Source organism: Zootoca vivipara, chromosome 16, assembly GCF_965207765.1.
Source record: "Zootoca vivipara chromosome 16, rZooViv2.hap1.1, whole genome shotgun sequence".
In the NCBI taxonomy this organism is placed as follows: Eukaryota; Metazoa; Chordata; class Lepidosauria; order Squamata; family Lacertidae; genus Zootoca; species Zootoca vivipara.
In genome coordinates, this window is record NC_142599.1 from 27,077,384 (window position 1) to 27,101,905 (window position 24,522).

The 24,522-nt window shown below is 49.6% G+C and overlaps 2 protein-coding genes and 1 long non-coding RNA gene across 4 annotated transcripts in view; 2 read left to right on the forward strand and 1 right to left on the reverse strand.

The window, feature by feature from the left end:
• The first annotated feature begins 3,720 nt into the window (after nt 1–3,720).
• Nucleotides 3,721–17,833, forward strand: LOC118075738 (solute carrier family 22 member 6-A-like). 2 transcript variants are annotated; one of them, XM_088660009.1, is made up of 11 exons: nt 3,721–3,907; nt 5,646–5,904; nt 7,404–7,507; nt 9,096–9,250; nt 10,701–10,869; nt 11,259–11,382; nt 12,060–12,172; nt 12,676–12,890; nt 13,266–13,374; nt 15,250–15,453; nt 16,850–17,833. In XM_088660009.1, exons 1-11 carry the CDS (start codon nt 3,828–3,830, stop codon nt 16,929–16,931), a joined length of 1,614 nt encoding a protein of 537 aa, XP_088516135.1. In that variant the 5' UTR covers nt 3,721–3,827; the 3' UTR covers nt 16,932–17,833. The 2 variants fall into 2 exon arrangements, with proteins under 2 accessions (XP_088516135.1, XP_034953827.1); XM_035097936.3 differs by lacking the exon at nt 3,721–3,907 and having other exon boundaries at nt 5,141–5,904.
• On the reverse strand, nt 15,049–23,994 carry LOC132591356 (uncharacterized). The gene is made up of 3 exons (XR_009556926.2): nt 23,779–23,994; nt 15,808–16,012; nt 15,049–15,424 (listed from the first exon to the last, which is right to left on the reverse strand). It is a non-coding gene; the product is annotated as an uncharacterized LOC132591356 (long non-coding RNA).
• ATG2A (autophagy related 2A) overlaps nt 23,225–24,522 on the forward strand; it is a 40,004-nt gene continuing 38,706 nt past the window's right edge. Inside the window, exon 1 of the mRNA XM_060269734.2 lies at nt 23,225–23,540. Coding sequence (XP_060125717.2) covers nt 23,370–23,540 — 171 coding nt within the window. The 5' untranslated portion in view covers nt 23,225–23,369. The remainder of the gene's footprint in view (nt 23,541–24,522) is intronic.

Below are 24,522 nucleotides of genomic sequence, written 5' to 3' on the forward strand. Positions count from 1 at the left end.
GGGTTAAATGTGGGGCATAGGTATTCGTTCATACAGTTTTGTTTTGTTTTTCAAAATATAGGCCAGCCCACCACATGGTCCGAGGGATGGTGTGGACTAGCCCACGGCTGAAAAAGGTCGCTGACCCCTGCTCTAGAACACTAAAACCACCCATACAAACTCTAAAAGCAGAAGCATTTGATCAGCAGTTCCCACTCAGCCTCTTCAGCTTGCAGAACTGGCACTGTTACAGGTGCTACATAATACTCATTCCACATTTGTAAGAAATTGATCTTTTAGTGCGGCAGCACCTACACTTTGGAACTCCCTGCCAATTGACATCAGGAACGCTCCTTTGCCACACTCTTTTTGGCACCTGCTAAGCTTGCCCAGACACGGTAGAATGTTGAAGTGTGTTTTAATCTTTTAGTTCCTCACTGATTTCAATTGTTTTTTAAAATGTTTTAAACAGCTGTTTTTTACTGTTCTTACTGGTAATGTTATTGTTTTGTTCTTTTTTTGTAAACTGCTCTGAAGGGGTCTTTTATTTATTTTTTAACAATGAAGCAGTATATGAATTTTATGACTAGGTTCCAAAACAAAAAAAAATGCCTTTGAACAAGGCCCAAGTACAGGGCATCTCCTAGAGGGCTGCAGTGGCCCTTTTTCCTTCAAGAGATGGAAAATAAATGTTGTTATACCAATTTGTGGGGCAACCACAGTTGGGAAGTTGGAGGGGAGTTGTCCAAAACTCTCCTGGCGACCAGGGCTGCTGGCTGCCAAAACAGGTAGGTCAGTGTGGAGATAGCTGGGCCTCCAGATAATAATAATAATAATAATAATAATAATAATAATAATAATAATAATTTATTTATACCCAGCCCTCCCAAGTCAAAACCCGGCTCAGGGCGGCTCACACCAATAAAATTACAATAAAACATAAAAAGCAATTGATTAAAATACAGATTAAAATACAATATTAAAATTTAAAATGCAGCCTCATTTTAAGTAGTCCATAAATCCAAACCATGAGGGAGGAAAACACAGGGGTCAGACTAAGTCCAACCCAAAGGCCAAGCAGAACAGCTCTGTCTTGCAGGCCCTGCGGAAAGATGACAAATCCCGCAGGGCCCTGGTCTCCTGTGAAAGAGCATTCCACCAAGTTGGGGCCAATACTGAAAAGGCCCTGGCCTTAGTAGAGGCCAATCTAGCCACCTTATGGCTCGGGATCTCCAAAATATTGTTGTTTGTGGACCTTAAGGTCCTCCGCGGGGCATACCAGGAGAGGTGGTCCCGTAGGTACAAGGGTCCCAAGCCGCATAGGGCTTTAAAGGTCAAAACCAGCACCTTAAACCTGATCCTGTAGTCCACCGGGAGCCAGTGCAGCTGGTAAAGCACTGGATGAATGTGATCCCACGGCTGGGACCCCGTAAGGAGCCTCGCCGCGACATTCTGCACCCGCTGGAGTTTCTGGGTCAGCTTCAAGGGCAGCCCCACATAGAGCGAGTTACAATAATCAAGCCTGGAGGTGACCGTCGCATGGATCACTGTGGCCAGATCAGGGCAAGAGAGGTAAGGGACCAACTGCTTGATACGGCGGAGATGGAAAAATGCCACCTTTGCTGTGGCTGCAACCTGCGCCTCCATGGAAAGGGAGGCATCGAAGGTTACACCCAAACTCTTGACAGAAGGCGCTGACACTAATTGAGCCCCTGCAAGAGATGGGAGTTGACCCCCACCCCATGTCGTCCCGACCCAGCCAGAGGACCTCTGTCTTCGAAGGATTTAGCTTTAGTCAGCTCCCACATAGCCATCCAGCCACAGCTTCCAAGCACCTGGTCAGTGTGTCCGGGGCCGAGGCAGGGCGGCCGTCCATCAACAGATAGATCTGGGTGTCATCAGCATATTGATGACAACCCAGCCCAAAACTCTGGACAATCTGGGCAAGGGGGAGCATAAAGATATTAAAAAGCATCGGGGAAAGGATTGCGCCTTGCGGGACTCCACACACCGAGGAGTGCTGCAGCGACAACTCCCTCCCTAGCGCCACCCTCTGTCCCCGACCTGAGATAAAGGAACACAGCCATTGTTGGACTGTGCCCTGAATCCCCTCGTCGGCAAGGCGGTGGTCTAAAGTTCGTGATCGACCATATCGAAGGCTGCTGACAAATTTAAAAGAATCAGCAGTCCCGACCCACCTCGATCCAGCTGTCTACGGAGATCATCTGTTAAGGCGACCAGAGCTGTCTCGGTCCCATGACCAGGGCGAAAGCCGGACTGAAATACCCTGGTCATAAGACCATAAGAAGAGCCTGCTGGATCAGGCCAATGGCCCATCTAGTCCAGCATCCTGTTCACAGAGTGGCCAGCCAGATGCTCTTAATGGGAAGCCTACAAGCAGGCTTTGAGCACGAGAGTCCTCTCCCCTGAACGTGCAAACTTCACCTGTGTGGGCACACAAGACATGCATTGCTACCTCCAACCATAGAGGCAGAGCACAGCCATCATGGTTAGTTCGCCCTCTCCTCCATGAATACATCCAGTCGCTTTCAAGCCTCACACACTCCCACCTTAATTTCAAAGGACAGGTGGGCACAGAGATCAAAGGGACAGGGACAGTTTAGGAATCTGGAGGCCGCCTCCTCTATCTGCCTTAAAGCGACGCAAGCCTCTCTATAACAACCTGAGTTGCACCTCGTCTTCCAACCCCTTGGCAACCCATCTTCTCCTTGCTGCTGATGTCTGCCCCCCCCCTTCCAAGTGTGCTCCCTTTGCAATCTCCTTCTGAGCAGCTGTGTGGATTGGGCAGGCGAGTGGGCATCTTGCCCGAAGGCGCTTGAGAACCTGGAGCCAGCTGACTGCTAGCATTTCTTGTCTGCCTCCCGCTGCACCCGCTCACACCCTCTGCATCGGTGGCTTTGTCCTTCCTCCTTAACTGAACTCATTAGGCATCTCACAGGAAGAAGAGTTGCCCTATGGAGCAACTCCAGGGATGAATCTGGCAGAACTTGCAGGCTCTGTGGGCACTGACCCTTGGGCAGAGATTACGAAACTTTGAGGTTGGAACGTGCAAGAGAAAAGGCCCTGGCTCACCCCAGAGTCTACTCTGGATTACTAGAAGCCGTCTGCAGATTCGTAGTATGATAGATACATAGAATCATGGGATTGTAGAGTTGGAAAGGAACCTGGTACCAACTCCAGGAATATGCAGCTGACCCATACGGGGATCGAACTTGCAACCTTGGTGTTATCAGCACCGTGCTCTAACCAACCGAGCTATTCAGGCACATCCAGAATAACTTAAGAAGAGCCTGCTGGGTCAGGCCTAGTGGCCACCTAGTCCAACATCCCGTTCTCACCCGGGTCTCCCAGGTCCAGCATTCTAACCACTATACCACACCGGCTTTCAAAATGTGCTATTTTAACATCCCGTGACTTACAACTGGAAGCGGCATTGTGATCCTGTTTTTTGCAAATGTTTCTTTGCTGAACGGCAGTATATAAATCTTTTAAAATGAAACGGTGCTCTTTGCACGCACTCAGAGGCAATCTTTATTCATGTCCAGCTCCAGCGCTGGCACTAAACTCGAGTCCAGGTAATCCTGACTCAAACCAAGTGTTTGTGTATGTGGAGTGTCTAGCTATTTGTCACTGCACTCCTCAAATTGTGCAACAGAAACAAGCTCTGCATCATCACATGCCAGGAGGAGAGACCTGAAGGAAATCACGCCCATTGGAGAAGCAGGACTGGGTGTGTGCCAGTGTTTGTTTGTGAGAGAGGGACAGAAGCAGTTTCTTGGAATTTGCAGCCCAATGGCCATGATTCAGGGCACAGGGGAAGCGGGGCAATGGCCTGTGCCTGGCAGGAAATAAGATGGTTAAATCATGAATCATTAACTATTTGGGTATTGCTCTTTCTTCCTCAGACGTAAGTAGGTCAATCTTTTTTTGGGGGGGGCAGGACCAAATAAGGCACCGTTAGTTTATTGTGTCTTTATACTGATTAAATGGGGGAACCCTTGCAAAATGTGCCTGTGTTTGTGGGGTGGTGGTGGAGGGGAGAATCCCTCTAAGTTGCCTCTCCAGTCAGAAAGAAAACAGGGAGTTGGGGGGGGGGGGCTTTAACAGGGGTGGAACAAGGAATCTCTTCTTTAGCTCCAATATCTATAGAAAAAGGGAATGTAATGAGACCCACACACTGCCAAATGCATTTGAATCAGAGCCAACCCTATCATTAGGTAAGGTATGAGGTATCCACCCTTGGGCAACTGATTCTGAGAATCCTGGAAGGGCAGCAAGTTCATTTTACTTCAGTAATATAGTATTATGCTTGTGGGATTTTCTGCATCATGTGGTAAAACAGCTTGGCTGCTGGTCCTGGACATGATGCCTTGACTTGGGGAGGGAAATTTATTGCCGTCTTCATATGATACATTTAAAGTGCTAGGATACCCAATTTAAACTGCCATGGCTTCTTCCCCCCAAGAATCCCGGGAGCTGTAGTATGTTAAAGGTGCTGAAATTTGTTAGGAAGCCACCATTCTACAATTCCCATAATGCCCTGTGTAGAGAAACAACAACAACAACAACAACAACAACAACTTATTATTTATACCCCGCCCATCTGGCTGGGCTTCCCCAGCTTCCAACAAAATATTAAAATACAGTAATCCATCAAACATTAAAAGCTTCCCTAAACAGGGCTGCCTTCAGATGTATTCTAAAAGTCTGGTAGTTGTTGTTCTCTTTGACATCTGGTGAGAGGGCGTTCCACAGGGCAGGTGCCACTACTGAGAAGGCCCTCTGCCTGGTTCCCTGTAACGTGGCTTCTCACAGCGAGGGAACTGTCAGAAGGCCCTCGGCGCTGGACCTCAGTGTCCAGGTAGAACGATGGGGGTGGAGACGCTCCTTCAGATTGCTAACCACTCTGGGAATTAGATTTATAGAATCATAGAATTGTAGAGTTGGAAGGGACCCTTCGGATTCTAGTCCAACCCCCTGCAATGCAGGAATATTATTTACCTATCCAACTACCAGTACAGCATCTATCCAATTATTTACCTATCCAACCAACTGAGCTATCCTACCCTGAACATGTAGTTCCGGGAGTGGGATAGGGGGTCTCCTAAGAAATCTCAGCACACCCTTAACAAACAACAGCCCCCAGAATACTTTGGGGGAAGCCATGGCTGTTTAAAGTGGCATCATGGTGCTTTAAATGTTTGATGTGAATGTGGCCATTGGGCTGGGCTAGACAACCCTTTGGGGTCCCTTCCAATTCTACAATTCTACTCAAAGATGCAACTGGGCAATGCATGCTGCTACAGACCAGGAAGAGAGCAGGTATCTGTTCACACATACTGTGAACATGCGCACAGTCCTAGCCACAGCCACCCCAATGGTCTGGTGGTGACTGATTAACCCACCTCCCCAACCTCCCTCCACATCCTTCCCCCTGGCATAAAAGGGCACCCTGCGCTTGGGACAAAGGTAACGCCAAGAGGAAGGATGTCTCCTGCCAAAGGCCTGCGTCGCCTCTCCCTCTGCCCCAAGGGCCCCGTAGCTGCTATCCCCTTTGGGGACCTGCTGGAGAAAGTGGGCAGCATGGGCCCCTTCCAGATCTTTTCTGTCCTGCTGCTCACCTTGCCGGTCCTGCTCCTCGCCAGTCACAACCTGGTGCAGAACTTCAGCGCCGCCTCCCCGGAGCACCGATGTCGCCTGCCGTCGCCGGCCAACACCTCCCATCACGGCCACCCTCTCCATCTGGACCAGAGCATTTGGCCGGACAGGTGCCACCGCTTTGCTGTCAGGCTGGCCCTTGATGCCAATGGCTCCCTGAGCCAGGATAAGGACCCTGAGCTGGAGCCATGCCAGGACGGCTGGCAGTATGACCGCAGCACCTTCACCTCCACCATCGTCACCGAGGTATGAATAACATTAACACCCTTCCTCCGAAGAGGCTAGGTAACACACACCTGGCTTCTCCCCACTTTTCATGCTCACAACAGAACTGTGAGGTAGGTTAAGTGGAGAGAGAGGTTGGCTCAAGTGAGCGTCATGGTTCCATGGGGATTTGAAACCAACGTGAGAGCTAGTGGTGGTGTGGTGGTTAGAGTGCCAGGCTAGGACCTGGGAAAGACAAGGGTTCAAATCCCCACTTGACCGTGAAGCTCACTGGGTGACTTCGGGCCAGTCCCTACCCCTCAGCCTAACCTACCTCAGAGGGATGTTGTTGTAAGGATTAAATGAGGACAAAATGGGGAGGAGAAGTATGTGGGCCGCTTTGAGCTCCTTAAACAATATGGGATAGGATCAGTTGGTACCCTGAGGGTCATCTAGTCCAACCCCCTGCAATGCAGGAATCTTGACACGCAGCCTCCCATCCAATTTGAAACAATACCCTGCTTAGCTTTGTGAATAGGATAGCAGTTTTATTGCTGCACCACTATATAAATAAATAGCCCCAGGCCTCCCTGTCTCTATCCCAACACTCGCTTTGGAACCCCAGGCAAGACCCAGTTCCAAATGACAAATATGGGTGGTCTCAAAACATTATGTCACAGGGAGACTGCAGGGAGGGTGACAACAGACAAGGAGGGAAGGCATTGCCCTATCAGATGCTAAGGCAGCCTGGCAGCCCATCTTGGAGGCAGCTTTGAAATGACCCAGGAGACGATGCACCTGTTTACCCTGGCCTTTGATACCAGTGTTTTGTTTATTTGTTTTATTGCATTTCTATCCCACAATTTTTCTCCAAGGAGCTGAAATTGGCAATCAGGGTTCTCCTCCCCTCATTTAATCCCCCCCAAAACAGCAACCCTGCGAGGTAGGTTCGGCTGAGAGAAGCAGTGACTGCCTTCCATCAGGGTCACACACCCAGTAAACTTCACGGCCCAAGAGGGGATTTGAACCCTGGTCTCTTCCAGGTCCTAGTCCGGGCATCCCCAAACTTTGGCCCTCTAGATGTTTTGGACTACAATTCCCATCTTCCCTGACCACTGGTCCTGTTAGCTAGGGATCATGGGAGTTGTAGGCCAAAACATCTGGAGGGCCGCAGTTTGGGGGTGCCTGTCCTAGTCCAACACTCTAACTACTACACCACCCTGCCTTCGGGACCCACCCTGTTACAGTATTGTGAATGCAATGTGTTTTAACTGTTTTCCATTCTGAGTTTTGAACTGTTGCAACCCTCTCTCTGCGACCTGGTGAAGGAAGGGCAGGTGGTAAAATAATAATAATAATAATAATAATAATAATAATAATAATAATAATAATAATAGGAATAATAGGAACTTGAGTGGGGTCCGTCCCCCCCAGTCTCCACCCACCCCCCTCCATTGCATGCTGCCCACAAGGACCAGTTTGACAGTTCATGTTTCGCTGACCTGCCTCACCAAATCTGCCTCCCTCTCTCTTCCCTGCAGTGGGATCTGGTCTGTCACCTACAACCCCTCAAGAGCCTGGCTCAGTCCCTCTTCATGGGAGGGGTCCTGGTGGGAGCTTTCATCTTTGGAGACCTGTCTGACAGGTAAGAAAGCCAGCCTGCTTGCCTCACCTTGTTCTTCAACTGGGTGGTCCCACCTCCCTCAAAAACCCCAACCTCTCCTTCTGGAGCTGTCAGCTTGAATAATTGTAACACACACACACACACACACACACACACACATCCTTACTCTCCCGGACTCAAAGAGACAATTCAGCTGGTGGTCAACAGCTCCTAGCCACAATAGCTGTGCTCTGCCTCCACCATGGAAGTAGCACTGCTTCTGAATCCCAGTTGCTGGAAACTGCAGGAGGGGAGAGTTGTTCCTGTGTTCGAATCCTGCTTGAGGTTTTCCCACTGTTAGGCCACTGGCCAGATTCATCAGGTTCTTCCTGTGTTCTTCCAAGTGTCTCTCTCCCAGACATTGGGACCTGCTCCCCATAACACCCCAAATCACAATCTGTGTCAGAGGTGGGGAACTGGTGTGTTTCTGGACTGCAGGTCCCATTGTTGTTCTCCGTGGGCCTGGGGCTGGTGGGAGTTGGGGTGCAGGCACACCCAGAGGGCCGCAGGCTCCCTAGTGGCATCAATAACCCAGCAATGGGAATCCTGCAGCATCGCTCGATGGGCCTGTCATTGATTCACAAGCCTCACTTAATCATTATTAGGTTGACAGGAAGAGCAGGACAATGCGAGGCCTGCAAGCAACTGGGTCATTTAAGGCCAAAGGCCTATCTAGTCCCACATGCTGGTCCCACGAGGGCCAGTCAGGTGCCTGAGGGAACGTAATCCACAGGGCCGGCCCAAGAAATGCGGCTGCTTGAGACCAGGGACAAGATGGCTCCTCCTCTTCTTCCAGGAACGAAAGCTAAGCAGGCTGCCAGTTATCGTCAACTTCCTCCAGTATACCAGAGGGCCGGGGACAACGACCATGTTCACACACCATGCCTATAAAGAGCTATCCTGCCACTCTGAACAGTTATGGCTTCCCCCAGAGAATTATGGGAGCTGTGGTTGGCAAAGGGTGCTGAGCGTTGCTAGGAAACCCCTACTCCCATCCCAGAACTACAATTCCCAGAGTTCCCAGTGCAGAGGGATTGGGTGATAAAACCACTCTGGGAACTGTAGTGCTGTGAGAGGAACGGTGGTGGGGTTTCTTCCTGTCAGCAGCAACCTGTCGGCACCCTTTGCAAACTACAGCTCCCAGGATTCTTTGGGGGTAGTAGCCCTGACTGCTTAAAAGTACCAATTCCACAACCTATGCCAGAGGAGGAGAGGGGAGGCTCGAGCACACAAGGCTTGTCGCAACCCATCCCTCGTAGTCATACAAACCCTCCTAATATTATTTATTTCGAGCATTTGTACCCCACTGTTCAGCCAAAAAGGCTCCCAGAGTGGCTGACATGCTACTGGTTAAATGCAATCAGTTGCTGCACCTGCAGCAGGCTTACAATAATACGGTAATTTAAAAAAGACACGGCACGCAAGGGAAGGAGGAAAGGGAGGGAAGAGGAAGAAATCAAGCTCAGGCACCATTGTTCTTTTAATGACCGGCTAGAACAGTTCAGCAACTTCCCACATGCCGCCTACAAGGCATATCCCAGAGCTGACCATTGACATCTTGGCTGTACAGGTTTGGGCGCCGTCTGATCCTCATCTGGTCGCTGCTGCTGGTCGCTGTCACGGGGACGGGGGCTGCCTTCTCTGCCACCTTTGCCACCTACTGCATCTTCCGCTTCCTAAGCGGTGTGGGCATCTCTGGGTTCCTGCTGAACTACGTCTGCCTCAGTGAGTGCCACCGGTTGTGCCCTGGAGACAACCTGGGATGGGGGTGGAGGGGATGGAGGAGAAGATCACCCTCCCTGCTCTGAGGAAAAGGCCTTTGCTGAAGCTGCTCTTTGCTTTTTTTGGGGGGGGGATCTCCCATGGGTGCCCCCGGCCTTTTCCCATTGCTCTCTCTGCAGCTGCTCAGCTCTCTGGGGTCAAGGGCAGAGGAGGGTCTTCTCCTCCATCAATTTTGTCACCTGATACTTTTATTAAATGTCAGGGATTGAAACATCTGTGCAAAGCAGGTGTTCTGCTGCGGACCAATGGCCCCTTCCCGTAATGTTTGTCCATCTTGAGAGATAACCAGTGTGGTATAGTGGTTAGAGTGTCGGACTGGAACCTGGGAGACCTGGGTTCAAATCCCCACTCGGCCATGAAACTCACTGGGTGTGACTTTGGGGGCCAGGCAATGCTTCTCTCAACCTAACCTACCTCACAGGGTTATTGTGGGGGATTAAATGAGGATGAGGACCTGGGAAACCTGGGTTCAAACCCCCACTCAGCCATGAAGCTCACTGGGTGTGACTTTGGGGGCCAGTCACTGATTCTCTCATCCCAACCTACCTTGCACGGCTGTTGTGGGGATTAAATGAGGAGGGGGATAACAGTGTGTACCACTTTGAGATTTATTATTATTATTATTATTATTATTATTATTATTATTATTTTATTACTGTAATTTGTAGACACCCCTATACCTTCAGGTCTCAGAGCAGCTCACAAAATAAAATCACAATATAAAAACACAAAATACATAATCATAATCAAAATGAAAATGAAAACCCAATAACCCCCCAACACATGTTTAAAAAGTCATTGGATATGTGATATGAATGCAATAAAAGTAAAGTAAAGTGACCCCTGACCATTAGGTCCAGTCGTGACCGACTCTGGGGTTGCACGCTCATCTCGCATTATTGGCCGAGGGAGCCGGCGTATAGCTTCCAGGTCATGTGGCCAGCATGGCAAAGCCGCTTCTGGCAAACCAGAGCAGCACATGGAAACGCCGTTTACCTTCCCGCTGTAGCGGTTCCTATTTATCTACTTGCATTTTGACGTGCTTTCGAACTGCTAGGTTGGCAGGAGCTGGGACCGAGCAACGGGAGCTCACCCCGTCACAGGGATTCGAACCGCCGACCTTCTGATCAGCAAGCCCTAGGCTCAGTGGTTTAACCCACAGCGCCACCTGGGTCCCAATAATGCGATAAATAATGCAATAATAATAATAAAATAATAAAATAATAATAATAATAATGCAATAAGTAATAATAAACCTGTTATTTTTTTAAAAAATCCACCAACCAATATTCTCCACCTATAAGCACACAGCTAGACGTGATTGAACCGCCTTGGTTCCTCCAGGTCCAGCTCCATATTCAGACTTTGGGATTTCCTGTTCTCCCTTCCCCAGGCCTGGAGTGGGTGCCCACCAAGCATCGTGCCACAGTGGTGGCCACACAGAGTTACAGCAGCACAGCTGGGCAGGTGCTCCTGGCCGGCCTGGCCTATGGCCTCCGCGACTGGCGCTGGCTGCAGCTGGCCATCTCCGCCCCGTTTTTTGTCTTCTTCGCCTACTCTTGGTGAGTTGTGGGGTCCCAGCCCCTTTGGCTGAAATGGGGAAGGGGAATGAAGAGCGAAAGAGCATAGGAGCTAGGCTGCATCAACAGAAGTGGAATGTCCAGATCAAGGGAAGTCATATTACCGCTCTATTCTGCCTTGGTCAGACCCCACCTGGAGTCCTGTGTCCCAGTTCTGGGCACCACAATTTAAGAAGGATGTTGACAAGATGGAAGGTGTGCAGAGGAGGGCAACCAAGGTAATAAATGGAGCCTTAATGGAGGAGAACGGTTAAGTGAGTTGGGGGTGTTTAGCCTGGAGGAAAGGAGATGGAGAGGTGATGGGATAGCCATCTTCAAATACGGAAAGTGGGGAAAGCCAGTTTCAAGCAAGTCCTTGGATTCCTCCTCAGGTGGCTACCAGAATCAGCCCGGTGGCTCCTTATGAACAATAAGCGAGAGGCCGCCCTCCGCAACCTGAAGCATGTGGCCAAGATCAATGGGAAGGCAGCTGCAGGGGAGGCCGTGGTCCTGGAGGTGAGTGAAGATCCTCAGTCATCTTTGGCAAGTGTCAGTCTGGCAGCTGAGCGTTCGCGGGTCCTGGTGGAAATACGTTTTGGGCACACATCCTACTGTGTCAGTGGCACACAACGTTCGTGTGTGGTTTTGGCAGCTACTGGGCACCACACTCAGAAATGCAGTGGACCCTCCTTCCCAGAACAGCCTTGGGTCCCAGGCCATTGTCTAAGCGCTCGCTGGGGATGAAGGGTTTTGTAGTCCAACCACATCTGGGGACCCAAGGCTGAAGATGAACACTGGCCTAGGAGATGGGAAAGGAGGGGGAGGGAGATAAAAGATCACCCCACAGATCTTTAGTTGCTGACGGTCCTGAATAGTGGGGCAGGGTCACTGAGAGTGGGTTTGGGCCCTAGTGAATGTTTTCCAAGTTCCGCCAGCAAGTTTGGACCAACTAAGAATCTTGACAGGCGGTAGAAAATAAAATGTGCGTTCACAGTTTTTATGATAACAATACTTATTGTTACATACCTCCTCAATCCCTCCGCAGTGTGAGATTACAGGGGTCTTGGCTGTTAATCCAGGGCTCATTTTTTCTCTTGGAAATGAGGCACAGCAGAGACTGTGTTGTCTCAGCCATCGCATCCTCTTCCCCCTACCCGGTGCGCTGAGATTTCTTGCCTTCCGTTCCTCCTCAGATGTTGGAGACCGAAGTGGCAAACAGCACTTCAAAGAGGGGCACCCACTCCTGCTTGGACCTCTTCCGCACTCCGACCCTGAGACGCATCTCTTGCTGCCTCATGTTGATAAGGTACCCCAAGAGGCTCCCAGAATGGGCTGGGGCAAAAGAAATCAACAGGTGGGGTAGGGGGCAGAAGAAGCAGATACAGAAGAGGGGTGGGCAGTCTCAGGCCATGCGTAGGCATCAGGGCTCCCCCCCTCTCCAGCTTGAATATGTCCCTGATCTGTGATGATGCCTTTTACATCCAAGGATGGAGAAATAATGGGAGGAACCTCTGGTCCTTGCATGGCTGGAATGCAGCCCCCTATAGAAAAAAATAATAGCCACACCCAATTGGCCTGCCCACTTTTACCTCTAGCCCTGCCTACAAACAAACAGTATGTGGACCCCAAGGGGTGCCTGCAGGGCGATGCAGACCTTGGGAGGTCCCCCCACCACTGATGTAGAATGAGAGGACTAAGACCTCCCAAAGGTCCGCTGCATCTCCCAGCGACTCTTCCAGAATGCTGTCCATCTCAATGCAAGGGGTGAGCCTCCCTAGTCTGACCCCCTCCCTCCTTCTCCCCAACCAGCTTCTCCATCAACCTGGCCTACTTTGGACTCTCCATGGACCTCTCTGACTTTGGCCTGGACGTCTTCGTGGTCCAGCTCTTCTTCGGGACCATCGACCTGCTGGCCAAGATGGGCTGCGCCCTTTTGCTGGCATTCTTCGGCCGACGGACCATCCAGAGCCTCTCCCTCATCCTGGCTGGAGTTTTCCTCTTGCTCACCCTCGCGGTACCCGCTGGTAAGGAGCAACCTCTGGGTGAAGGGGCTGGGTGTGAGCGCCCCCCCCAAATAACCCGTGGGGTTCTTCTGGAGCAGTCAATTCACAGCTGAGATGTTCCAGGGCAGGATGCTGCAACAAGAGCCTCTGAAAAACCATGGGGTTGGCTTTCCCACCCTGTGCAAGCTGGGGGACAGAGATTTGGCTACCGGAGGGTGGGGTTAGGGGTCTCAAGGGATGTGTCTTCCTGTGGGGATGGAGCAAGAATTCTGGCTCGCTTGATTCGGATTCCTGTATTGCCAGGGGCTGGACTAGACAACCCATGGAGGTCCCTTCCAACTCTAGAATCATGATTGGAACCTATTTTTCCTCTTCTCCCCCCCTATTTGTTTCTAGAAATGTTGACAGGCCGCCTGGCCCTTGTGGTGCTGGGGAAAGGCTGCCTGGCGGCCTCCTCCATGTGCCTGTATCTCTATGGCGGGGAGCTTTTCCCAACTGTCGTGAGGTGAGCTCAGCACTGGGGAAGGATGAAAAAAGTGTGTGCATGTGTGAGCTGGATCTTGACCCTGGGAAATAGTGGCTGCCCCTTAGAATCAGCTCCTGCTCCCTGTTTTATTAGAGTATCAGCCTTGGACCGGGGAGGCCCCTCCTCATACCCCCCCCCCACAGACTTCCTGGGTGACCTTGGGTGAATCGCCACATCTCAGCCTAATGCACCTCACAGGGATATTGTGAGGACAAAAAAACAGGTGGAAGAGAACCATGTGTGCTACCTTTAGATCCTTGGAAGAAAGGACGGTTATAAGTACTCAGTATTTTTTTGAGTAAAAAACGACGACAACGGGGTACCGGTACTCAGATAATGATAAAAACCAAGGGTGCCACCAAAAAAATGGCTGCCACGAGCAGCAAAAAAAGAGACACAGGGATGCAAAGTGGTGTTGTCCAAACCCCTGAAATTGGTTAGGTTTGTATGAATGCTGGTATTCTGTACAGTTGTGAATACTGTCAGAAAAAAGGCCTTTGATGTATTCAAAAACAATCCTATATAATAATGTCCAAGATGTCCCTGCGTCCAAGCTGTCCCGTGTGTCCCTGGGGTACTGCGCATGTGCCCCAGGGATACAGGGATTGGACAGCAGAGACTGCACGCGCGCACTCTCCCCCCCCCTCTGCCTCCTCCAACCGCCGCTCCCGCCGGACACTGCCTCACTGCAGGGCACGTCAGGGAAGCGAGGGTGGAGGCCGGCGAAGGCCTCCTCACAACCCTCCCTGGCCCGTGAGAGGAGCGGCGGTTGGAGGTGGGGGGGGGGGGAGAGAGTGCACGCGTCCTTCCTGTCGGCGGCTGGGGGAGAGGAAGGAAGGAGGAGAAAGCGCTCCTCCGTTCCTGTCCCCCTGCCGCCGACAGCAAGGACAGGTCCCAGGGTTCGGAGAAGCGCTGCGCAAGCGCTTCTCCGAACCCTGGGAGGTCTCCTTGCTGTCGGCGGCTGCGGGAGAGGAACGGAGGAGGAGAAAGCAGCGCTTTCTCCTCCTCCGTTCCTGTCCCCCTGCCGCCGACAGCAATGACAGGTCCCAGGGTTCGGAGAAGCGCTGCGCAAGCGCTTCTCCGAACCCTGGGAGGTCTCCTTGCTGTCGGCGGCTGCGGGAGAGGAACGGAGGAGGAGAAAGCAGCGCTTTCTCCTCCTCCGTTCCTGTCCCCCTGCCGCCGACAGCAATGACAGGTCCCAGGGTTCGGAGAAGCGCTGCGCAAGCGCTTCTCCGAACCCTGGGAGGTCTCCTTGCTGTCGGCGGCTGCGGGAGAGGAACGGAGGAGGAGAAAGCAGCGCTTTCTCCTCCTCCGTTCCTGTCCCCCTGCCGCCAACAGCAATGACAGGTCCCAGGGTTCGGAGAAGCGCTGCGCAAGCGCTTCTCCGAACCCCAGAATTTTCTAGAGCCCGTTATTGAACGGGCTGAAATACACTAGTTTTAATCATAATTTTGTTATTTGTACCCCGCTCATCTGGCTGGGTTGCCCCAGCCACTCTGGGCAGCTTCCGACACGTAGAAAAACATCAAACATTAAAAACTTCCCTATACTGTACAGGGATGCCTTCAGATGTCTTCTAAAAGTTGTATAGAATAATAATAAAAAAAAAACAAAAAAACCCAAAGGATCATAAAAAGGGGTGTTACTCAACCCTATCCTTGAGAAAGCGTTTATTTTTATTATGTATCTTGTGGTTTCATATCTTGATTTTGTTCTTTGAACCGCCTGAGACCCCATCATCATCATCATCGAATTCTGATAAGTGCATGTCAAAGTGTTGCAGGCAGAGAGCCTCAAGTCCCAGGAGAGGCGGGTGCTCTGTCAATATCTTACCCCTGCTCTTTTCCTTGGCAGGCAAACAGGCACCAGCTTCACCATGGTGATGGCCCGTCTGGGTGGCATCGTGGCCCCAGGGGTGCTGACGGCCGGTGACTTCCAGCCCTTCTTGCCCCTGGTGATATTTGGCGTCACTCCCATAGTCTCTGGCCTTGCCGCTGGTTTCCTTCCCGAAATACACAACCTCCCCCTGCTGGATACGGTAGAAGAAGTGGAAGAAAGGTGGGTCTTTTTCTCTCTCCTGTAGGTGTGTGTGGGGGGGGTGTCTAGTGCCACCACCCGCTCTGTCCCATAAACCAGTGCCCCTCTACCCTACCCTAGGCAGAAAGCATTATTCAGAATAGCCTATCCCCTAGCAGAAGATAGCAATGCAATAAAATTCAAAGTTGTAGCAATTGCACCAAATAAAATTATTTGGTTTAATTAATTCAACAAAATGGATGGACTTGATCCAGTGATGCTAACTTTTCGAAGTCTGATATTTACCTCCTGCGCCTTACCCCCCCCACTGCCCTCTTAGTGCCTCCCTAGGTAATTCCACTACCCCCCCCCCCAGCAGTTTCATGGAGGACAGACCTGTCAATGGCTGCAAGCCATGATGTCTCAGCTCTGTCTGCACAATCAAGAGGCGGCAATGCTTCTGAGATTGCCGGAACCACAGGAGGGGGCAAGGCTCTTGTGCTCGGATCCTGCTTGCTGGTTTCCCACAGGCATCTGGTGGGCTGCTGTGAGAACAGGATGCTGGACTAGATGGGCCCCCTTTGGCCAGATTCAGCAGGCTCTTATGAGAAGAAAAAAAAAAACCAAGGCCATTGAGATACAGTACAACACAATATCCTTATTTAGCATGACTAAACAACAACAACAACAACAGCCGGACAAAATGTTTCTCTGTGTATACTGTTAAACACTAATCAATTTCTACGCACACAGCTGTTCTCACAATCTTTCCCTTTCACCAACCATCACACCTTTAATAGGACATTCTTCTTTCTTTATTACACATCCTTACGCACAACAGCCAGTATTAGCCAAACACACCAAGTAACAATCATAATAGCAGCCGACAACAAATAATAATAATAATAATAATAATAATAATAATAATAATCAAAGCCCCTCTCCTTTCTTCCTATGATGGGCGAAAGCTTGTTGTTTTATCAACCTTGAACATCCAATCTGGAGGAAGAGTCCTATGTGACACAAAAGCTGGTGCTCTGCACTTCAATGAGTAGTTAATGGGAATAAAATGTGCTACCTCGCCTCCCTCCCGTCCCCCGCAGCTGCTTCTGTGGGGCCAAATGCAGCTGCTTTGGTCTCTTCCGATTTTCCGATCACATGCTCTTTCCTGTCTCATTTCAAAATGATTCTCTCTCCCCCTCCCCGCGCCTCACTTTAACGTCCTTCCTTCATGCGCAGCGAGCTCAGCTCTGTTCATATTCTATTCCCTTCCCAAAAGGCTGCATTTCCCCACCTCATCTTCATCTCTTCCTCTCTAACCAATAGGAGTATCTGCTTTTAATACTGGTTTTTTTTGGGGGGGGGGGAATTTGCATTTTTGTTGCTGTATTACTCGGTGATTATAAATGCTGAGACGAATTGAATGTCATGTTCTTAGAGCCCGACGGAAACCCAAAACAGTTCTCAAGGAGATGCAGGAGAAGAGCAGCGCTCAAGTCGTCTGGTCGACTCGCTTCTGAGCTTCAGATGTACGAGAAACAGGATCATTCTCTGGTAGCCAGCCTGGGCAGGTAGAGCAACATTCCTTACTGGAGCTCAGCCTCTTTCGAGGGACTCTGTAATGCATGGGACAACTAGGCTGCGGACATCCATATCCCAGAGAGAAAAGGGAACCTTGAGGAACACCTTCCTGCCTCCTTGCCCACCTGTGCAAGTGAGCTCCCCTCCTCTGAGTGCTTCCTCCATCTGAACTGAGGTGGGAGGTGACTGGAGGAAGGACCTTCTCAGTGGTGGCCACTCTTTGACGGAATCCTCTCCCCAGGGAGGCCTGCCAAGCTCCTGCTTTGTAACCTTTGTGGTGCCAAGCAAATACCCCCCCACTCCAGCTTTTAAAAACTTTCAACGGTGATGCGATTTGCTGCCAGTTTTATGGTTTGTATTTAAAAATAATGATTCAGCAAGCATAAAAGCGGGCACTCTGCCTTTCTCTCTCACACATACACTCCCCTTGTCATAACCAGCCCTGCCCGACTATTTCTCCATCTTGGTTGCCATGCCACCTTTTTGTTGTTGGTTGGACGGAACGTCGGATGTGGAAATTGCAGAGAGACTGGGATGGATTTTCTCACTGTGGGATTCGAGAGACTGGTGGGATGGGAGGTGTGACATCCCCAAAACTGACAGATGGAAAGGCCGTTGGAACAACCCCAAGACTCTACACATACCTGCCTGGGGGGAGACAAATCTCAGAGGAATACAAGAAGGGAGGCCTCCCCCCTGGGTTGACAGATTAGCCAGCCTTTCTTGACTTGCTTGCACGACTACCCTGCACAGGGGCTTTGCTTCCAGAACTAGTTCTGAGTACTATTTATTTTGTGTCTATGCTAGTTGATTGTTAATAAATAAACAGTTGCATTTGTTACCTGGTGGAGAGATGCCGAGTTCTTGGGAAAGCATAACATTGGGGAACTACAGCGCATTAGAGCGGAGTAACATTAAACACTGGTGCTCTTTCCACAATGGGCATTTGCAGTGGAATAGTCACACTTTCTGTACTCCCTTTTTACAGGGCATCCGCATGACGTCATGGATAAAGCATACCCCTCTCACGTTTTCAGCGCTCCCTCCTCACTGAGCTCAGAAAATCTGACTAGTTATGGTCCACATGGATTGCTCTAGCCATTTCTCTCTCTGTGGTCTGTTTCTTCTCTCTAGGAATCAGCTCTGTCACTTAACCCCTTCACTTTCCAAACAGCAATGCGTTTATAATATTCTCTCCTCCTTTCCTCCGCCCAATTTCAGGGGTCAGGCATTCATGATTTGGAAGTACTTAACACCATGGTCACCCAATGAAAACCAGGGCTCTCTCCCCCCCCCCCAAAAAAATTGGGGGCTTGGGAAATATTGGCTAGAAAATGTTATTTGGGTTCCAGAAGTCTGGAAGCAGAGCTGCTATTCCATTTATAGTTTAAAGCAGATTAGCAAGGATTAGGCGCTGCTAAATTGCCAGTGTGTGAAAGGATCCTTTGTAAGTTCCACCTGCTGAGCGTTATGAGTCCCTTATCTCAGGTGTCCTCGGTAAGACAGCCCTGGAAGGCAGTAGCCAAAGGTAGCAATGCAGAACCCTAAACAAGAGTATAGCAGCAGGTGCAGAACTGAAGGGAAAACACCACAGGTCCTCTGCCACTGGTCAGCGGCACAAAGCCCACTCAGAAGGCTTCTCCGTGCAATCCCTGCCACAAAGAACACTTCAAAATGACCTTGACAGATTAGACAACTGGGCCAAAGCAAACAAGATGAATTTTATTTTTATTTTTAAATATATTTTTATTAATTTTTCCAATTAAAACCAATTATATCACATTCATTATTTCAAATTATACACATATATATCAATCAAACCGAATGTTATGCCAAATCATCTAAAAATTTTTTTTTGGGTTCCCATGCTTCAAGAAATTGGGGATTCCTCGCAACCGTCCACTGCCGTCTTTTTTCTAAAGTTCAAATTGTCTCTCCGAGTTCATAATAATCCAGATCTTTCCCTTACAGTCACATAGATGTTTTCCTCTTTCAACCGATTATTTCCCAGCTGCTGAGATAAATGTCAAACAAAGTTTCACAAATGTTCTTTCTCCTGTGTGAGTTAATCAGTCCAGCCTCCCCATAAATCTTCTTGGTCTGGAGCGTCCCTATTGCGTCGACTCTCAAGACGAAGCAGCACCATCTTAAAAAAACTCAAATCACTTTCGTTTTCTCTCATAGATTAACGATCTTTATAAAATTTACAGCTTTTCCAGGCAGAAGAACCAAACCTCACACCATGCATAGACTCTTGGTAAATTAATGGATCTCCTTGCCCTATAGCTGAACTTAGCTTCAGGTCGCTGCTCCAATTCAAAGTGCGTCACAACTCATAAATCCTCCGAACGCGTCCAGGCACTCCTCCCATCCAACTAGAGGGGGGCTTTTCTCGTCAGCAACTCCTCATCTTCAAAAAATATGCTCAATAACAACAGTTTATAAAGTTCAACTCACAGTCTTTTGCTTCTCTTTCACTCCAAACAAGCCAGGACATCACGTCTGGGAAGGTACGAAGTAACTCATATGAAAAAAAAATAAAAAAGACTCGCTTCCCTTATCGCTCCGTCCCCATCAATTCTTCTTCCAGATGAAATACAGCCTTTAACTCCTCACCCTCAGCAGCATAGATTTCTCGGCAGTAAACAGCGCTTCTGCCCCTCCTTCTGAAGTATGCCCATAGATTTAAGCCTAATTATCTTCTTTAATCATGGAAATCCCCGCCATGCAGATTAGCGTCCGGGAGTCCTGGCCCTCGTAAGTGCTTCAGCCCAAGCTCCCCCCACTCCATAAACAGTCGGAGTGGGTCTGGGGGCATCGCGGGCCAGCGGCCCCTCTCCGTAACCCCCGGAGAGGGTAGGGGGTTGCCATTTACTCCCCTAGCAACCGCCAAATTCCTTACGAAGGTCAGAGGGATGGAAAACAGGTCCGCCATTCCTGTAGGCGGAAACCGGAACCCTCAGCAAACAAGATGAATTTTAACAGGGAGAAATGGAAAGTACTACACTTGGGCAAAAAATAATAATGAAAGGCACAATACAGGATGGGAGACACCTGGCTTGAGAGCAGTACATGTGAAAAGGATCTAGGAGTCTTGGTAGACCACAAACTTGACATGAGTCAACAGTGTGATGCAGCAGCTAAAAAAGCCAATGCAATTCTGGGATGCATCAATAGGAGTATAGCATCTAGATCAAGGGAAGTAATAGTACCACTGTATTCTGCTCTGGTCAGACCTCACCTGGAGTACTGTGTCCAGATCTGGGCACCACAGTTCAAGAAGGATACTGAGAAGCTGGAACGTGTCCAGAAGAGGGCAACCAAAATGGTCAAAGGCCTGGAAACGATGCCTTATGAGGAACGGCTTAGGGAGCTGGGTATGTTTAGCCTGGAGAAGAGAAGGTTAAGGGGTGATATGATAGCTATGTTCAAATATATAAAAGGATGTCATACAGAGGAGGGAGAAAGGTTGTTTTCTGCTGCTCCAGAGAAGCGGACACGGAACTATGGATTCAAACTACAAGAAAGAATATTCTACCTAAACATTAGGAAGAACTTCCTGACAGTAAGAGCTGTCAGTAAGAGTGGAATTTGCTCCCAAGGAGTGTGGTGGAGTCTCCTTCTTTGGAGGTCTTTAAGCAGAGGCTTGACAGCCATCTGTCAGGAATGCTTTGATGGTGTTTCCTCCTTGGCAGGGGGTTGGACTGGATGGCCCTTGTGGTCTCTTCCAGTTCTATGATTCTATGATTCTAACACTCATTTTCCTCTACCTACCTTGTTCCTTGTATGTTGCTTCTATTAGACTGGGAGTCAGTAGCCGAGTCCTGTCTTGGCTTTTAATATCTGTAGAGAGCTTCAAAAAATTTAGGTACTTTATAAACATTAAATACTGCTATCATGGGGTGGGGAGGGGGACTAGCTTGAAAGCTAAATGGTGTCCTAATTCTGTGTCTCTGATTGCCCTGGGACAAAATCTAAGCAGAGTGGATCCCATTGGCATCTAAACAAGAAGTTTTATACAGTCTCATCAGGGTGATATCAGGGTGACGATCCAAGGAATATGGGGACCAAAAAGCAAATGTGCAAGGTCAGATCTTCAGGAAGACATAGACAGAGCTCTGTTTGAGGCTTTATTTATTTTTCATTTATTTTTATGTGAATTTCAAGAACCATTAATCCTTCTGAGAAATCCACTGAACCATGCCTCTTATCCTTTCCAGGCCTGGTCTCAGCCCTCCCTGCTTGATGCTGGTGTTATAAGAATTTTAAGGTCTTAGATATATAAAAATGTTCATAAATGTACAAGGCAAACATGTACATAAATATATAAACCACGTCTGAAACAGTACAGGAAGACAGTCCCAGGAAGAAACCTTCCCATTTTCTCAGGAATTAAGTATTTACCATCTCAAAGGAAATTACCATCTCAAAGGAAAGGCAATCATGTTGAAATAATAATTGTTCATAAACATGTACAAGAATGTACAGGTACAAGAATGTACAGGAAGATAACCTAGCAGATAACCTAGCAGACAGGAAAAAAACAACAACATTCAAATTTCTGTTGTAGACGGCCTTTTCTGTGATGTAGGTACAGTGGAACCTCAGTTTATGAACACCTCGGTTTACGAATTTTCGGTTTACGAACGCCGCAGACCCATCTGGAATGGATTAATTCACTTTCCATTACTTTCAATGGGAAAGTTCGCTTTCAGTTTATGAATGCTTCAATTTATGAACAGACTTCCGGAACCAATTACACCCATGCTTCGGGTTAAGTACGCTCCAGGTTGAGTACTCCGCGGACCCGTCTGGAACGGATTGATCCACTTTCCATTACTTTCAATGGGATAGTTCGCTTCAGTTTATGAACACTTCAGTTTAAGTACTCCGCGGACCGTCTGGAACAGATTAATCCACTTTCCATTACTTTCAATGGGAAAGTTCGCTTCAGTTTATGAACGCTTCAGTTTATGAACAAACTTCCGGAACCAATTGTGTTCATAAATCGAGATACCACTGTATGATGTATGGAGGGGTAATATTGAGCTCCAGGGCAAGGAATTTCAAAATGTCTATATAAGGACAGGCACACATTTGCTCTGGCTCCTCCTCCTTTCTCCTACCTGTGAAGGGAGCACCCTGTTGCAACAGTTCAATAAAGATCAGGCTTACTAGCTGCTTTGCTTCTCAGTATTCTCTGGTTGGCCTGTGTTATTTTTTTCTCCTACCGATGGAGAACATACAAAGGACTCTATAAGGGCTCTTGTGTACCCCATAAGGGATTAAAAGAAGCCTGCTTCTTGGGAGAAAAGCAATGACAAATCTAGACAGCATCTTAAAAACCAGAGACACCACCTTGCCGACAAAGGTCCGTACTGTAGTTAAAGCTATGGTTTTCCCCAGAAGTGATGTATGGAAGTGAGAGCTGGACCATAAAGAAGGCTGATCGCTGAAGAATTGATGCTTTTGAATTCTGGTGCTGGAGGAGACTCTTGAGAGTCCCATGGACTGCAAGAAGATCAGACCTATCCATTCTGAAGGAAATCAGCCCTGAGTGCTCACTGGAAGGACAGATCGTGAAGCTGAGGCTCCTATAGTTTTGCCACCTCATGAGAAGAGAAGACTCCCTGGAAAAGACCCTGATGTTGGGAAAGATTGAGGGCACAAGGATAAGGGGACAACAGAGGACGAGATGGTTGGACAGTGTTCTCGAAGCTACCAACATGAGTCTGACTAAACTGCGGGAGGCAGTGGAAGACAGGAGTGCCTGGTGTGCTCTGGCCCATGGGGTCACAAAGAGTCGGACACGACTAAACGGCTAAACAACAACAAATGGCGCTGAATGTTGGAAGGTTCAGGGCAGAGGAAAGAAAGGCCTTATCCACGCAGCATATAGTTAAACTATGTTGTACCTCTGCTTTGAGCGAGGAGCACACCAATATAAAGAAAAACCCTACATCCCTCACTTCTTAAATCCTTTATGTTAATACTGTACAGTATAGTGTGGGAAGTGTTCCCGGAAGTTGCCTATCCACAAAGCAGCGCGGGTTACTCTGTCAGCTTTTCTTGTATAGAGATACAGGGGACTTATTTCGCGCTCGCACATCTCCACAACGGGAACTTATATCACGCCCCGCGGGGGGTTGTGTGTTTTCCTTTCTTCCCCCTTCCGCGTCTTATCCCCGCCCCGAGCGCGACGTCATCCACCCCCGCTACTGCTCGGCGAGCCAATGAGACGAGCGCAGGAGGGCGGCGGGGCCAATGAGCGCGCCGGGCCGCCAGCGGGGCCGGGCCTAGGGGGCCAAAGAAGCCGGGCGCGGAGCCGGGGCGTCAAGTGATCGTGGCGGCCGGGCGAGAGGCCGCCGGGGCCGGCCATGTCGCGGTGGTTCTTCCCGTGGTCGAGCTCGATCAAGAAGCGCGCCTGCCGGTACCTGCTGCAGCACTACCTGGGACACTTCCTGGAGGAGCGGCTCGGGCTGGAGCAGCTCAGCCTCGACCTCTACGCTGGCGCTGGGAAGCTCAGCCGCATCCACCTCGACGTCTGGGTGAGGCTCACGAAGCCCCAGGGAGGGTGCCCCGTCCGCCTCTGCCTCGAGATCGGCCTTCTTGGGCCTCCCCATCCCCGGGAGTGGGAGGAAGGGCAGGCCAGGAGGGGACCCCAGGCAGGCAGGCAGTCCCACCGGTAAAGCACTCCACCCCCTCACTCTTTGCAGGTGGCTGTGGCTGAGCGGAGGGGCTGCCTCTTGCTCTCCATTCGCAGCCGTCCCGCTTGACACGGCCTACCTGGCTGTCCTTCCTCGGTCAAGCGTCCTCCTGTTATGAGTTATAAATATCTGCCCCATAATACGTCGTGCCAGCTGGTCTTCCCAAGGAGAATAAGGTGGCATCGCTGTGGCACTTCCTCCTCCCCGCAGCAAAACTCAGGTGGGGTGGCTGGCCCAGGAGTTCACATGTCTCTCCAGCCTCCCATGTTATCCTCACAACAGCCCTGTAAGGCAGGTTAGGTGGAAGGTGTGTGCGTTGGAGTAAGGCCACCTAGTGAGCTTTGTCCCTGATTTGGGATTTGAACCTGGGTCTTCCCAGTCCTAGCTAGACATTAAACATTACATTTTTAATGCTGTCACCTGCCCTGGGACCTTAGGGTGAAGGGCAGGTAATTAATAAGAATACAACACCACCACACTGGCTTTTGGTAGAACACACAGAGTCTCTTCTGCAGTGGGCTTCAGGAAGCACCCCGCTTGAAAGTGTGGGCTTTCCCTCCAGAGTTGTTTGTTGCTCTAGCTGGGGTAGGTGTGGGGTGAGTCTCTCTACTCCCCATTGTGGAATGATGTTGGGAGCCAGCAGGATTTTCTCTTTGTTTTACTTGGGCCTAGTTTTGTTTTGCTTTGTTGGTGAAAAACAATATTTTCTATTGAGCCTTAGTATAGTATGACAAGCTTCATATTTTTCAGTTCCTTGGGTCTAGAATTCTGTGCAAAATGGAAATTGTTATTAGTATTAATAATGCATTTGGTATGCCAAAAG

Excerpts from the sequence above, each read along its gene's own strand:
- LOC118075738 (XM_035097936.3), top strand. The coding sequence starts at position 5,488 with ATGTCTCCTGCCAAAGGCCTGCGTCGCCTCTCCCTCTGCCCCAAGGGC. Across the intron at positions 10,870-11,258 it reads GTCTTCTTCGCCTACTCTTG|GTGGCTACCAGAATCAGCCC; the intron begins GTGAGTTGTGGG and ends ATTCCTCCTCAG. Across the intron at positions 11,383-12,059 it reads GGGAGGCCGTGGTCCTGGAG|ATGTTGGAGACCGAAGTGGC; the intron begins GTGAGTGAAGAT and ends GTTCCTCCTCAG.